At 42.5% G+C, this 17,123-nt stretch overlaps 1 protein-coding gene across 1 annotated transcript in view; it reads right to left on the bottom strand.

The window, feature by feature from the left end:
* The window catches only part of LOC101736056 (dual specificity tyrosine-phosphorylation-regulated kinase 2), a 71,471-nt gene extending 54,667 nt beyond the window's left edge, over window positions 1-16,804 (bottom strand). Inside the window, exons 1-3 of the mRNA XM_062677104.1 lie at window positions 16,754-16,804; window positions 16,163-16,255; window positions 1,643-1,793 (exon numbers count right to left, since the gene is read on the bottom strand). Of these exons, the coding sequence (XP_062533088.1) occupies window positions 1,643-1,793; window positions 16,163-16,255; window positions 16,754-16,804 (295 nt within the window). The remainder of the gene's footprint in view (window positions 1-1,642; window positions 1,794-16,162; window positions 16,256-16,753) is intronic.
* Window positions 16,805-17,123: the final 319 nt, after the last annotated feature.

The following is a 17,123-nucleotide window of genomic DNA, read 5'->3' as shown; positions in this document are numbered from 1 at the left end:
ATTCAAATTGATTTTTAGACCGAAACGAACAAGCCTCTGTTTGTTACTAAAAATTAAAGATATAGCAAATAAAAGTGTATCATCAAGATATCCGTTCGCACGAATGAGCACTCTTTGCCTAATTTATGTTCAATAGATCGACTCAATGAACCCAAATAGATGCGTCATATTTCAAAGGCTTGAGAGACGTGCCATATTGAGCCATATAAATAAGAAAACGTGTTTACTACTGGATTTCATCAAGACAATAGTATTTTTCTACCTACCCTACACTGAGCTACGATTTTCTCCTGTGTTATTGACACCTGAAATATATATGAAAAAAAGACCACCCAAACTCTGACTACCAATCCTTAACAAAGATATTTCCTGCCTGCCTTAACACAGCTGCACAGCAGTCAAACATGAAGTACACAGCGACCAATATAGTCTTAATAATAATAATAATAAATAGCTGGGAACAAATCACGCACGTCATCAGACCTCAATTTAAAAATCCCTGTGCTATGGCTACCAGAGACTGACATACATACATACTTATATACGTTTTTTAATAAATATATACATATATAGATAATAAGCACCCAGACAAAGAGCAAACAAACTTGTTCATCACACAATCACAACATCAATCATCACATCCATGTTTGCCCGAGGCGAGAATCGAACCCACGACCCTCGGTACAACTGTCAGTACCGAATTGGTCAGTCAGTCGGTCTTGAGCTATTGATCCGGCTTCCATTTCAAGCTTTCATTTCAATAAAACAGAGAACGCTGTCTACGCCATTTCTCATCTCATATAATTTCCTGTGCCCGGATATTTTAAGTGTGCGACGTTTTCTTCTCGATGTTGAATAGACCGGGTATCACATCCTGTAGTGAAACTCAACGAACTTCCTACAATGCTATATAGAAGTACAGCATTGCATAATTCGACGCTTGAAAGGCAAACGTGACTAAGCGACAATAACTGCTTTGTACATAAATGATAGGCAATAACCATATTCGATGCGCAAAAAAATATATTTTTCTAGGTCTATTAAAATGATTTCAATCCTACAGCTAGATCCGTTAAAATAGATTTTTTTTCAGGGTTTCTTTTTTATAGCTTAGATGGGTGGACGAGCGCACAGCCCACCTGATGTTAAGTGATTACTGGAGCCCATAGACATCTACAACATAAATGCGTCACCCATCGTGAGATATAAGTTCTAAGATCTCAGTATAGTTACAACGGCTGCCCCATCCTTGAAACCGAAACGCATTACTGCTTCACGGCAGAAATAGGCAGGGCGGTGGTACCTACCCGCGCGGACTCACAAGAGGTCCTACCACCAGGTATTTCAACTTTAAATTAGTCTACTGTAAAGTTCACGCATTGTCGCTTAGTCACGTTTGTATTTCAAGCGTCGAATATGATATGATTATATAGTAATAGGGTAACAGAAAACCGAGCGGGATGGAAATAAAAAATTGTTTATTATCGCAACGCAAGACTTTTAAAGATATTCAAATCGGTTTACAAATACATCAAATACATCAAATACAAGCTACAAATACAGCGCTACCACAACCACTCTGACAAGAGCGTCCGACTGAGAAGAAGAAGAAGAAAGTGTTAGTAAAGAAATCGGTACTGACCGGCGGGCGTGAGTGGCGCAGCGCGGGCTGTGGCCGGGGGCGGCTGTCCAGGGTTGTGGTTGTCGTCTCGGGGCGTGCTGGCCACTGCACCGTCGCTGTTGTTGTTCACCGGCGGCCCTGGACCCTCGCCTGCAGCAGCTTCTATTTGTAACTGGAACAAAAACGAACACATCCTATTTATAACCACACACCGTACAGAGGTTAATTTTACAAAACACAAACGCGGATTTGAAGTTGGCGCCTGTAACTCAACTAGTTTTGTGAAAGATTAATGATTTGATATTAAAACCGCTAAACGAAATATAATAGTTATAAGTTTTTTTTTAAATGCTCTCTAAATTAGTTTGGCCTGTAACTGTCTATTTAACAGAATTTCCTGTCGTAATTTTCAAAAATTTCAAAGCGTCAATCTTAGCGTTGTAGTTATATTACGTCGGCCGATATTTTTTTTTATTGCTTATATGGATGTACGAGCTCACAGCCCACCTAGTGTTAAATGGTCACGGGAATTTTGTAATGTTTGCTTGGAAATTTTGAAATATAATTAATTACAATAAATTATTTAATATGTTTTTATAAACTCATTTATTAGTATGATAATTAATTAATTAATAGTTGTTCGGTTTCCATTTATAGTCTAGATTATACGCCATACATTACCACTAATATAATCCTTGCTTTATCATTAAACATTAACTTCCCGCCGTTGTCATAGAATGTTGTAGAATGTCGTAGATTTTTTTTTTCTTTTATTGCTTAGATGTGTGAACGAGCTCACAGCCCACCTGGTGTTAAGTGGTTACTGGAGCCCATAGACATCCACAACGTAAATGCGCCACCCACCTTGAGATATAAGTTCTAAGGTCTCAAGTAAGTTACAACGGCTGCCCCACCCTTCAAACCGAAACGCATTACTGCTTCACGGCAGAAATAGGCAGGGTGGTGGTACCCACCCGCGCGGACTCACAAGAGGTCCTACCACCAGTTAATTTCGTAGACAAAAACTCGTCTGTCTTGTTCTACCGCAAAGCGATCATACATCCCGGCCTGAAGGATTATTAAACGACTAACAATCAGGGTCACTTGGTCTTCAAAATCATGTCTACGGTAGATGTCTACAATAACCTCTTACCACCAAACACGGCACCAAACTACGTCAGTATCTACTTTCTTAATTTATAAAAATAAATACTGTTGTTTTTTTAATGTTTTCTTCGATTTTTTCGAGTTGTATACATAATAAAGTACATAATATACGATTATGGTAGTTAGCTTAACATTCCGATGTCGACGAGTAACACCTTTGTCATCCGTGGCCACGAAAACTATAAAGTATTCGGCACGTCTGAAAATACTTTATCATGTGTCCCAAGATTGTCTATCAGATGGGTTTGATAAGATCACCAACGCCCAACCAACCAACAATGGTTAGTTAATATAGCCAAATGCCGGGACTTTCTAGTTATCCTATAAACAACATCATCATCATCATCATCAACAGCCCACAGTCGTCCACTGCTGGACATAGGCCTCTCCCAATCCACACCACTAAACAACAACCGTATATTATCAGCTATTCTCGCAAACGTAAAATTATTATAGATTTATCAATCCACGTGATTCTAAGCACATTTTAGTAATACGATTACTCGGTGACGCTACGGAAACCATAGTAATGTGGACCATTTCTGCCTTCAACCTTTAACTTTACGATACATGTTACGATTTTTTGCATATTTCTTATCGTCAAACTATGCTTTTTAATTTTAATATTTGTTTACCCATCGTTGTCTTTCTGTGTGCCTTCTAATATTAAACTATTCCAGCAAATACATTTTTGAAATGTACTTACACTTTTAAGTACATATATCATTCGTTCATTGTTCTTTTTTTGATTCATGCTTATCAGATCGACTGATAGGTTAGGATAGATTTAGTACCTGATAGGAGGAATAGTATGATCTCAACATGTTTTTGGAAAAACAAAATTAGCAAATTGGTCACTCCAATTAAGGTCATTTCGTCGAATAATTAATTCCATTAATAAAAATTTTTAGCAGTAAATCAATATACTTTGGTTTCTGGTTCACCAAAACTAAAAGTATGTTTCTAAGGGAATTAAACAAAATAAACACCCAACAAATTCCTTTGAGCTATCCGAGGCTCAAAGGCTTTCTGTTCCCTCGCCTTCATTCCGATATACGGCCACAAAAAAGGTTATTTTAAAATTATATTTTTTTTATATTCTAATTTTTACACATATTTCATGTCTTTAGTCCTTATTCTGACTGCTGCAAACTAATGGAAATTTTAAATAAAACAAGAAATATGTATATATCGATTTTAATGTAATTTATTGCCTCATAATTCAGAAATAAACTTGTAGCATATATTGGAAATTTTACAAGGTAACCCTCATGGGCTAGATGAGTATTCAGTCAACGACATGAATATCTTAATGTCAGCTGTCAGTAACACGTTGAATGTGATATTTAAAAAAATATATCGGCGGCCTTATAAAGAATATGAGAGTCTCAAAAATTCCTGCGAATACTCGTCATGGAACATTAAAACATGGATTTCTCCCTGTCTATGCCCAATGACTCCACACGGTCTTTTTTTATACTTAATACCTAACCAGCTAGCTTTTCAATAACTGGTACAAATGAATGATGCAGAATGCCAAGAATGCAATTAACATTGTAAATGTAAGATGTACACTAATAGTTATCTTCATTCAACCAGGTAACATTCTAATATAAGGTTAATGAGGGATGTAAATACCTGGCAACCCTCGCCAGCAATACCTCAGTTAGTGCTGCCATAAATCGAGTTTAATGTCGGTCGTGTGCACGAAGCCGAACCCAAGATTTGTTTATGAGCTGCGTTCAGGAATTATTAATTCTTAATGGTATGCTTACGTTTTTGGGAATTTATTACCCAATTTACGGTTTTGATATTCGGAGAACCGGTTGATAGCTGGAAATATTTTTCAATGAAATTGAAGTTATTCCCGAACTCTTGTCTGAAGTGAGCAGGGCTATTTACACTGTATGGTTAGTATCTAGTCTGCCTGTCTACTGAAGCCGCATCGTCTTTCTAGCTATAACAATCGGTTGCAAAAGTGTTACCACCACAAGATACGAATTTATTACCTTTTAATAAAGATCTACATAGGGTTAAACCCCTACTTTTCTGTACCGATCTTTTGCCACAGAGCTGGAAATAAGAGAAAGGTTCCATCTATCTTGTCCTTAATTAAAGATGATAGTTAAATTAATAGAACAACTTCATTGAATAACAGCAGGTTGACTCTGATCTTGTTTGCACGATTTGTTAATATAAAGTAGTGGTCAAACCCGGCCCGCTTTGGTGTCCGATTGACTAAAGACCGATCCCTACCAAACTTTACAGGTTTACCCGCCATGCCAATCTGAAGACTTGAATGCAATAAATAAATAGAATATAAGCATTATTCTGTCTGCGTAGTTTAGAGACCGGTTGCTAGCACTATTCAAGTTATAGTTTCTTGATCATGTTGTTTGCTGGCTGCTTGCTTATGAAATAAGCAGAGGCAATAGCAGAGCAAATAATAAATAAGATAGGATTTCAGAGTTCTTTTAATAATTTTTATTCGAACATAATACTTCGCCTGCTGTCTAATGGATACCCCATAAATAAAACTTGAATGATCTTGAGATATGCTTTTCGAAATTCGTCAGTGAATGTGAGGATGACGGTGACTACGAATTCGCACTGCCATCAAAGCTACACACATCCGAGAAAAATACCTGCGCCCACATTCCGAATGTCAAAATGATTAGATAGAGAAGTTAAATCCTCAACAAAGATACTCTGATTATTATTAAACGAATATGTAATCAGATATAATGGTAACAAGGCGACGCGATCCCACAATGAGCTTCAAGTTACCATTTTAACAATGTCTAGTTTCTAGAATCATCTGAGCGTTATTATGCACTTCAAATCGGAGAGCGGTCGTATCTGGAGTTAAAAACCCTCTGAGTCCGTTAACTTAGGTCGCTTAAGCTTAAGTAGGTCACCTCTCGGTACGTATTATTGACGTCACGGTTGAAACGAGCTGAATATTGTGTACACCGGTGAACAGTTGTTGGGCTATTTTTCATGAAATTCCCAAATTCGAAGCAGGTACCAAAAAAAAAAAAATTTTTTTTATTGCTTAGATGGTTGGACGAGCACACAGCCTACCTGGTGTTAACTGGTTACTGGAGCCCATAGACATCTACGACGTAAATGCGCCAACCACCTTGAGATATAAGTTCTAAGGTCTCAGTATAGTTACAACGGCTGCCCCACCCTTCAAACCGAAACGCATTACTGCTTCACGGCAGAAATAGCCAGGTTGGTGGTACCTACTCGCGCGGACTCACAGGAGGTTCTACCACCAGTAAACATATCTAAACATATTAAAATTTATTGATCACCAAATACTAAATGATGCTATGTTTTTATTTGATACCGAAGATTCGCAGTGGCAATCACAATACAAGACCATGGACGATGAGGATCAATGTATCTGAGGGCAAAACTAAACTGTTTTTGGTTCTACAACAAACTTATTGCATAAGCAAAAGGGGTAGGTAGGAATAATGGATTCCTGTTCAAAGTTTAAGGAAGCTGCAGCACCAATATAATTGAAACTTCAATCACATATCCCAAGGTACAATTGTAACCTATGTTATCTAGTTCTGGTCTGGTCTACCAAACACCTAATAGCCCTTTGTTTTGTGAAGAATTTGCCTGTAAATCACAGGTCAACATACCTTTTTTTAATTCAAATTGACATAGGTGTATCTGACTTACAGGAAAATTAAATCTCTTATGATAAATACCGCCTAAGATGCCTCCTTCAACACAGATTCCCAAATATTCTCTCTACAACTGAACTACAAGCACTCGTTCCACAAATATCAATGTAGGTACTTTCGGCGCCTTCAAGTCGAAAATCAATTCCCTCGAGATTATCACAGATAAAGTTCAGTAAAGCACCTATAATAACAATATGATGGATAGACGCTCGCGAGTAGTTGGCAAACCCGAGAGATTGTTATTTCGATAATGGAAAGCGCCTGTTGCGTGCGGTCATTTCAGTAAAGTGCTTTAGCAAAAATGTGTCATAGAATATATATCTATTGTACGTACATTTATTTAAAATCATCTGCCAAGCGAAAGTGTTTTTTTTTTATATCAGTACCTACAATTTATGTTAAGACCGAATTCTTCTTAGTTTATATTTCCGAATAGACTTCCCAGGGTTGCTAGCGAGTTTTGGAAAAAGCTGGTCTCCCTTGTCTCACCCCTCTACTGATCCAAAATGCATTGCCTATAGTCTGTAACCGTATCCTAATTGTTTTTTTAGATGCTCTAATGCAAGCTGGCCTAATAAAGGATGTTGGTTGGATTTATATCGTGTTTTTTTAACTTTTAAAGACACCAGTGCTTTAAAATGTCTAATGTTTTAGTGTTCTTTGTAATTTTATCTTTTGTGTTTCTCCTGTGGTGAGATCTATCCTTTCTCCTGGTGTATTGCGCTTGTACCAAATTTTTTTTAACTGCAAAGTCTGGTGAACTAGCTCACAGCCCACCTTGTGTTAAGTGGAAACTGGAGCACATAAACATGACAACGTGAATGCTGCCATCCATATTAAGGTCTGAGGTCTACGTCTCAAATATATAGAAATTTCGCAAATTATAATTTTTGCGGGTATGATTTTTATTACACGATGCTATTCGTGATTTATATGTTATACTAGCTGTACCCGTCCGCTTAGCTAGGCATTTAAAATTAACATTAACTATTATTTCTCACTCCCACTAAGATTCTTTTTTTTTTTTTTTTTTTTTTTTTTTTTTTTTTTTATTGCCCTTGTAGGCAGACGAGCATACGGCCCACCTGATGGTGAGTGGTTACCGTTGCCCATGGACTTCAGCAATGCCAGGGGCAGAGCCAAGCCGCTGCCTACCGCTTAATACTCTCCACAAGCCTCGTTTGAAGAAGGACATGTCATAGCGCTCGGGAAACACCGTGGAGGGGAGCTCATTCCATAGCCGGATGGTACGTGGCAAAAAAGATCTCTGGAAACGCACTGTGGATGACCGCAGTGGCTCCAGGTAGTACGGATGAACTCTACTCCGATGGCGGGCGGTGCGATGGTAAAAACGAGATGCCGGTATCATCTCGAACAATTCCTCAGAGCACTCCCCATGGAACATACGGTATAAAATACAGAGAGAACCGAAGTCCCTCCGCAGACCCAGAGGTTCCAAACGATCCGTGAGACCGGGATTATCGACAATCCGAACGGCCCTCCTCTGTATGGAGTCAAATGGAAGAAGCTGGTATTTGGGAGCCCCGGCCCAGAGATGGGAACAGTACTCCACGCGAGGCCGGACTTGTGCTTTATAAAGCAGAAGCCTTTGTCCAGGCGTGAAGTACCGCTTCGCTCTGTTGAGGACTCCCAGCATTTTGGACGCCAACTTGGCTTTGCCTTCCAAATGACTCCGAAACTGGACATCGCTCGAAATGTCGACCCCAAGTATCCCAATACTCTCGGAAGGTTGCAGGGATACTCCTTGGAATTGCGGCGCCATGACAAAGGGGTCCTTCTTCGCAGTGAACGCGCAAACTTGTGTCTTTAACGGGTTGAATTGAACCAAGTTCAATTCACCCCATTTGGAGACTCGCCCCAGAGAGTTCTCCACTTCAGACACAAGTTTTGATCTTCTCTCTTGCACCACGCTTCGAGAGAGACTCTGATGGCCGATATATCGCGCATCCCCCGTGCTGTCATCCGCATAGCAATGCATGCTATCAATAGACAGCATGTCATTGATATACAGGATGAAAAGCGTGGGGGAGAGCACCGAACCTTGTGGAACGCCAGCGTTAATGGTCATGGTATCAGAACAGTCACCGTCTACAACGACCGTGATGCTCCGCCCATCCAAAAAGCTAGCGATCCACTTGCAGAGACCCTCGGGGATTCCGTAAGATGGTAGCTTCGACAGAAGTGCCCTATGCCAGACCCTGTCGAAGGCCTTCGCGATATCAAGGCTCACAGCAAGAGCCTCGCCCTTGCTCTCCAAGGCTTCAGCCCACCTGTGAGTAAGGTATACAAGAAGATCGCCAGCTGAGCGACCGTGACGGAAACCGTACTGTCGGTCACTGATCAGCTGGCGATCTTCAAGATACTTCAGGAGTTGTATATTTATAATTCGCTCCATCACCTTGGAAAGCAAGGAAGTTATCGCGATAGGCCTATAGCTCGATGGGTCCGACCGGTCACCCTTCTTGGGGATAGGGTGGACGTGGGCGTTCTTCCATGAAGACGGAACCCTGTTAGTGCAATAAGAGAGGCGATACAAACGCGTTAGCGCAGGCGTCAGCTCAGGGGCGCACCTTTTCAGAACCACAGCAGGGATGCCGTCCGGCCCACTCGACTTATGGACGTCCAGGAGTCGGAGTTCCCGCCTGACTGCACACTGAGTAAAGCAGATCTCCGGCAGGGAACTGTCACACCGGGGGATGTTCGGTGGTGTGGCACCCCCGTCGTCCACAGTCGAGTTCGAGGCGAAGAGTTTGACCAGAAGGTCAGCCTTCTCTTTCGCACTATGGGCCAGACTGTCATCAGACTTGCGTAGTGGTGGGAGACTAGACCTGCAGAAGTTACCTTCTGCAGCCTTAGCGAGCGACCAGAAAGCACGGCTCCCGGCGGGATAGCTCTTCAGTCGCTCGCCAATTCTGGCAACGTGCTCCGACTTCGCCCTGGCAATAGCCCTCTTATAGGACCTAGAAGCGGCGTTAAATTTCCGCCTTTCCTCTGAGGTATTAGGATCCTGGCGTCTCCTGGCATCATTCCATGCCGCGTATGCGGACCGCTTGAGGCGTGCAGCGTCCCGACTGGCATTGTTATACCAGGGTCCACTGCGACCCCCGACGGGCACCTCGGAAGAAGGAATGAACAGTTCCATCCCCCGAAGCACCACGTTTTCAAGTCGGTCCGCACAGACGTCAGGATCACCAGAGGAAAAGCAGAGCCGCCCCCATGGGTAGGATGCGTAAAATTCACGCAACCCATCCCAATCTGCTGACATATACCGCCAAACTCTTCGATACCCGGTCGTCATTCGACGACCAGGACGAGAGATCGGTACCGCAGCACGGATAAGGCAGTGATCAGACGATCCAAGTGGAGCGTCGACCACCACACTGTATCCGGCAGGATCGGTGGTCAGCAGAAGGTCCAACAGAGAGGGCTCGTGCCCCTCAATATCTGGGACACGGGTGGGCTGTGTCACCAGCTGGGAGAAGCCGTAGGCCAGGGCGAAATCGTAGGCAGCCCGACCCGGGAGGTCAGTGGTTCTGGACCCCAACCACTCTTGGTGGTGAGCGTTAAAGTCTCCAAGAACCACCACCTCCGCAGATGGGTACTGCTCAAGCACGCGGTTAGTCCCCTCTTGCACATGCTCTATCAGAGCTGAACCTGCATCACTGCTGTGGGACCTGTACAGGCACGCGTAGACTCGGGTACAACCCCCGTGATCTACGCGCAGCCACAAGATGGACAGGTCCCGTTGTTCGAGGCCTCGTAGACGGCGACAACAGACATCAGCCCGGACGAATACACACACCCCGGCTTTACGCAGGAAGTTGTGCTCCAATACGTAGCCGGGGTATTCAAGGTAAGAAGTGTCATCCGGAGCAGATATCTGTGTCTCCGTCAGAAAAAGGAGGGCAGGCTGCGCCGTCTCAAGGTGGTGGTGTACGGCGTCGAGGTTACTATGTAGGCCCCTTACATTGCTGAAATCCACATTAAATGTGGAATGGGGCATCGCCGACAAAACCCTTTTCCTTTTTTTAACTGTCATTTTATTATTATTTTTGGAGAGTGGGATTGGGTGGGGTAGGAAGTTCGAGGCAAAAACATGACAATACCTGAATAAAGCGCGGAACACAGTACGTGCTTGACCACGGGTTGCGTGAGAGACTGACGCAGGGCATGGAAGGGCCCCCAGTCCACCCTGCGTGCGATCGCCGGGATCCACTCCGGTCTCCGACTCCGGCACGACGACCGCACGACAGGATTTTACACCGGTTGGCGGGACAGCTTCCCGGGGCGGAGTTTAGTAGTGACACCCGGGTTCAGGTCCCCAACTGACCGGCGGGCGGCGGCGAACACCGTTTCACTGGGTCTCCCTATACCCCCGTCAAACAATCACGTCCCGCGAGCTTGCACGCACGTCTGCTCCGCATGTTCCAGGCATCATCAAGATTCACCCCGAACAAGGAAGAGGAAAGGGAAGGAATAAAACTGGCTCTCCAACCCACACGCCGGAACACAGCTAGGCTATTTGGCGGCGGACTCTAGTTGGAGGGTGGTCGCCAGCCAGTCGGACTATGTCCTACCACCGATTATGTATTCGGCTCCCGTTTAGCACCACCCAGGGGTCACTTGTAGGGAATCGTGGGTTAAACCTACGGAAGCGGGAAGCAATCGACCCCCAAATTCTCATCATTAACGCCCCCGCAACTAGTGTAGGGAGTCCAACACTGTATAAATATTAACCTATCCATTAAGTACATGTATTTTCTACATGGATACCAAGTTTCAAGTCAATTGGATGCATGGTTCAGTAGTTATAACGGAACATCCGTAAAAACCACTGTAGATTTATATATTAGTAAAGATATCACATTTTAGATATTGGTATCTGCCTGCGGTATCCGACGATTTCTGAAGTATGTCCCAAGATTTTCCCATTTTAAGTTTAGTACAGGATTTGTATTCCAGTTGCCCAAAGCACGTCATTACGGATCCTCCTGATCCATTAACGGTGCTTTTAGGCACCACAAATACCGGTCACCGTCCTCGTCGAACCCGTCGCTTGCGACGAAGGGCTCGACGAGCGAATTAACCCCATAGACACAGCCCACTGAGTTTCTTGCCGGATCTTCTCAGTGGATCGCGTTTTCGATCCGGTGGTAGATTCTGCGAAGCATTGCTCTTGCTAGGGTCAGTGTTAGCAACTCTCCGGTTGAGCCCCGTGAGCTCATCTACAAACGTTAGGATGAAGCTGAAATAGCCTCTCAAGGCTATCAGCATAGGCAGGAAAAAAAATATATATTCCAGTTTAAAAAAAAATTATCTCCAGTTTATAAAGTACGAAGATTTATATTTTAAATTCCGTATTTCAAACCTTATTCGTGGAGTGTTCTAGTCAGCTAATTAAAATTAATTACTATGTGCTTGCTGCTTATGATTCAATTTAAAATTTTTTCAACCTTATTTTTTATTTATTATAATATCAACAGGGATGCAGGGATACCAGCCATTACATAGTCACATTGCTGTGGAAATTTTGGGCTTTATGAAAAAAAAATCACTCACTCTGGCCGACAGGAAATGGCGGAAAACCGTTTTTAGTAATTTCAATCTAAACTAGTCAGATACAAATAGTAAAACCAGAGAGTATTTATTTAATTTTTAAAGTTTTTCAAAATTCCTTCTTCTCTTTCCTTTTTCTCTAATCCAATATTTCCATCTAATATAAATAATAAAAGCACCAAAGTTTCGATTATATTAAAGAAAAAAAAACATTTTTTAATTAATAAAATTAAAGCCGAGTTCGGGGTGAAAGGTTCAAAAAAAATCTTATGGAAACTATAAAACTCCGAATCTAACAAAGCTAATATTGGGAGAGCTAAACAAACAAAAACCTCTCTCGAATCTCAGATTTGCTTTGATTCAAAGATAAATTTTAATATCACCAAAAAAGAAAAATCTTCATGAACTGAATTGGAAAACATAAGAAAATTAAATATTATTAATTCACTTTGTTAAATAATATGACGTTAGAATTTTATTTCTTTTACCGTCTAACGGCTATACGGTATATATATTTATGTATGTTCTTCGGTTTACGTTAATCGTAGATGACGTAATTAAAATTACATACTTTGAATTTAATATTGGTGGTAGGACCTCTTGTGAGTCCGCGCGGGTAGGTACCACCACCCTGCCTATTTCTGCCGTGAAGCAGTAATGCGTTTCGGTTTGAAAGTTAGCAATCGTAACTATACTTGAGACCTTAGAATTTATATCTCAAGGTGGGTGGCGCATTTACGTTGTAGATGTCTATGGGCTCCAGTAACCACTTAACACCGGGTGGGCTGTGAGCTCTTCCACCCACCTAAGCAATAAATAAATAAAATCTACTTCATGATCAAACGACCACCACACAGTCACATCACCACACAGTAAGACAGAATGTCCACCATTCTGACTTGCTGTGTGGTGAAGCAATTTCGAGCCATGTGTGGTTAGTGTGATTTTTTTAACGTTTTCGATAGCGTAAAAGCTAACCAAATTTGTATGCGGTTGGAACAGTAGCGGCAAACGTAGGTAAACGTTCCAACTACCCGTGTGGGCTCATATTACGCGCTACCGCGTATAGTTGTTATTTTTTTCTGCCTACGCACGTGTACTGCTGCTTACATAGGCCTCTCCCATACGAATAGTTACACCGATTCATATTTTTTTGTCGATTTCACGATAGTATTCCTTCATCGCGAAAATCGGCGTTTATTAATAGAATAATAAAAGAACATTACTTATAATATACCTAGTCAGGTCATAAATTCTGTCACATGTTTAATGTAAAATAATTGAAACAAGTTTATTCATTATGTAACCATTCATATACCAAAATGAACTTAACAAAACATAGATTCTTATGACACTAAAGTTTATTCAAAATGACCTCCGTGATTTTGAATACAGGCCTTCAATCTGCGCGGCCAGTCGTCTATCGCAGCACGAACGAGGTCCATCTCAATATCGGCGGTTGCCTTAATCAAGGATGTCTTGAGTGACTTCAAATTGGGATGAGGTTTTGAGCACGCCTTTTCCTCCAAGTGTTGCCATATATTGTAATCTAACGGATTCAAATCTGGACTGGAGGAGGGCCAGTCTTCGTGCCGGATGAAGTCGATTTCACGCGCCGCCAGCCAGTCTTGTGTGCTCTTCGCTCTATGAGCTGGCGCCGAATCTTGTTGGAATACCCAGTGCCTGTTATTGAACATGGTATGAGAAACAGGTTCCACAAGGTTCGTCAGGACTGTATTTTGATACACAACTGCATTCGTTTTTACACCTTTCTCACAAAAATGTACCTCTGTTAAGCCCCAATAAGAAATTCCCAACCATACCATGAGCGAGGATGGAAAATGACCTCGTTCGACAAGCGGAATACGGTTGCTCGCTTCTTCACTACTGTGTGCGTACACCTTATCATTTTGTTTGTTGTAGCTCTCTTCTACAGTAAAAAAATTTTCATCCGAAAAAAGAATTTCCCGATATTTTTTTCCCGCGTAACGCTTCAACAAAGCGCGGCATCTCTTCAGTCTCAGGTCCATTAGACGAGCATTCAAACGATGTCCTGTTTTTCTTCGATATGCCCGAAGCCCTAAGTCTTCATTTAACACCCTTTTCACCGTGGTTCTGCTTAACCCCATCTGAAGGGCCAACAGTTTCTGCTTACGTTTGGGATTTCTTTGAATTCGCGCCTTCACAGCTTTTATCACTGCTGGAGTCCTAACAGACCGAGGGCGACCACTTCTTGAAACTGTCATCTACACTAGAGTCTTCATTGTATCGTTTGATGGTACGATAAACGAGTCTTTTGGTTATATTCAAATTTTTCAGTATGTTAAAAATTTTAATTGGCGCGTCACCGCAACGATGCAACGCAATAACTGCAACACGGTCTTCTTTAAGCGTCCACTCCATATTTAAAAATGAGTAAAATTCTAAAAGTATACAGTAAGGAATACCCTACAAAAAGGGTTTAAAACCGGCGTGCAGCTCCGTCACCAGCGCATTTGTCGGTTGACATTCGTCGAGAGAACATCATTCAAAGACTTTAAGTGTTAATTTAGGAAACACGCAGTGCCTATAAATAGCAACGCCTTTGCTGAGTCATTGTTTTAAGTCTCTGTAAATGTGTGCTTAAAGACAAGATAATATCAAAGTGTTTATTCTGTATTCTGGTTGTTTGGTGATTTACGTTGAATTAGTCAATTAATTAGAGTTTGAGAATAACAAACGTTGATGTGTGCTAATTGTTATTTATTTTTTTAAATGGTTTTTCTTCTGAATCCTAAATTCAGAATTGGGATAAAGAACTCAAAGCTCACAGACAACAGGTGATTCACAACTCCCCTCACTATATTTTGTTACTTTCGTTTTCGTGTTTTTACGTATATTTCCTGGTGTATAATCATTTTAAAGTGCGTGTGTGTGTATTTACACCTAAATAATGCGAAGTACGTCACGTGGACTTCCCGGCATCGTCGAAATGGCTCGCGTAATCGAGACGTCTCCTGTTCTCGTGACAATCGCTTACGGGACCGCTACCGCCATAGATTGCGTTTGTATTCGCGTGATACTCGCTCGAGTAGCAACGATCTTGTGTTGTACGATAGTTTACGCGATTCACGCAGCATTTCATATCGATCTAGTCGATCGCGCAGCGCGTTATATCGTTCGAAACGAAGTCACCGTAGGTCGAGACGCTCGCGTCGATCTCGTTATGTATCTCAAGCCCGCGATCACTCACGAAAACCGTGACTTCAATACGCACACCCCTTCGCTGCGGTTGCAAATCTCGACACCAGGTGTGATGGAGACCATTCCCCTTGCCACACACGCTACATCTAGCCTCGCGGACCGGGGACGTGTGTCGGACTCAGCCCTGCGCGGTTCAGAGACCCCCTCACTTGCTCAAGCGATTATTGATGCCGTAAAGGCAGTCCAGCCTATAAGATCGCAGAAGTATTTTGTATCAAACTTCGACCTTACTATTAACAATATCGAGGCGTGGTACGAGGAGGTGGACCGTGCAAAGGATTTAAACAGGTGGACCGACCATGAGACTCTGTCGCGTGTGGCAAATTGCTTAAAGGGAAACGCAAAGGTGTGGCTAGGTGAATGGCTTACTTCTGATAGAACTTGGAACTTTAATAGTGATACGAGGCATAATGGGCCCTCAGGTTAGAGCCGCGAACGCTAATCTACTCAAATTTCATTTCATTTTTGGTGGAGGTCAGGTTAGTCCTTGTGGGGTTCAGGCATTAGTTGTCACCAGTGACGCGTAATATCAAACAAGTAGACGAGACTGTGTTGGCAAAATGGTCAAACAGATATCTGCCCTGCAGCTTTTGGTGGGAACAGACGCCACCACACCTGTGGTGAAGACGCTAATTAGTGATGTCATGACTGAGGTGTCTCGGAGCCGTCAAGTTCGTCGAGAACTAGGTCGAGGTAGAGCTCGTCGATTGGTGCCACGGAGTGAAAAGCGACATGATGCTCGCGTGGATGGGCACCGACGAGCAGCAGCCGTTTTTAATGTCGATAATCTTGTTTTTGTGATAACTCCCAGTCTATAGGAAATCTAGATCCGGGAATCCGTGGACCTTACCGAATGGTGAGGATGGTGCCTCACGAGCATTGCCGCCAGCTCGGGCCCCTCGATGGTTCCTGCGGCAGTAGCACTCAATCGACGTGCCGGTAGCTGCGTAATATCGGGTAATTTTTGGGAAATTAGAACAATCTGGTGAGTCGAATTATTTTTATTTCGATTCTGGTACCAAATGCTTTAGTTCCGAAATATTAAAGCAAGACTTCACAGAAGTTTTAATGAATTCGACACTGATAAGCAAAGTTAGTAAAATATGACGATGATGTGGTTAATTTTTTATGATTTAATGTTGAAATGAAGATAGATGGCCTAAACTGGTAATAGAACCTATAACACTCATGACTACATAAAGAAAAGTTGCCTCTAAGTAGTGCTACTGACGAGTTAAACATAGAAACTGATGAGTGAGGTGAGAGTACCTCCACCGAGTGATACAGCTGATACCATCACTATTTGGTCGTACTGTACGCACTTGTCCGTAGTTGTAACTGCAATTCACTTGTGAGTTGTTCAGACGGCGACGGGCGGCTGGTGGTATAGCGGAGACCTGGGTCTCAAAGGAGACTGTTGTTGTGTTGGTCTAGTAATGACCTGAGAGTCGCTGACTCTATATTGTGAAATGATGTGTATTGGTTTTATCATTTGTGGTAATGATAATATGGGTGTCATCAATGACACTAGCTGCGCCGACAGCCAGGCCAAGATCGTTTTATACGATCTGAGTTGTTATAGTTGATTATTGTGTTTTGACCTTGTGTTGTCAATGATTGTTATGGTTCAATTTTTCGGTTTACTACGATCCGGTCAGTATGGCCGAGCGGGATGCCTCTGTTCAATGATTTCAGTGGGGACTACGGGAAGACAACGGAGGCTGCGGCACGGCACATGGTGCCTTGGCATGGCGAGTGGTCTCCAGAGGCTTGTGCTGCATACTTCGATTTTGAGCGTAGTGGCTCAGTAA

This window comes from Bombyx mori, chromosome 4, assembly GCF_030269925.1.
Source record: "Bombyx mori chromosome 4, ASM3026992v2".
Classification (NCBI taxonomy): domain Eukaryota; kingdom Metazoa; phylum Arthropoda; class Insecta; order Lepidoptera; family Bombycidae; genus Bombyx; species Bombyx mori.
The sequence above is the reverse complement of the archived record's forward strand: the minus strand, read 5'-3'. Positions and strand labels throughout refer to the sequence as shown.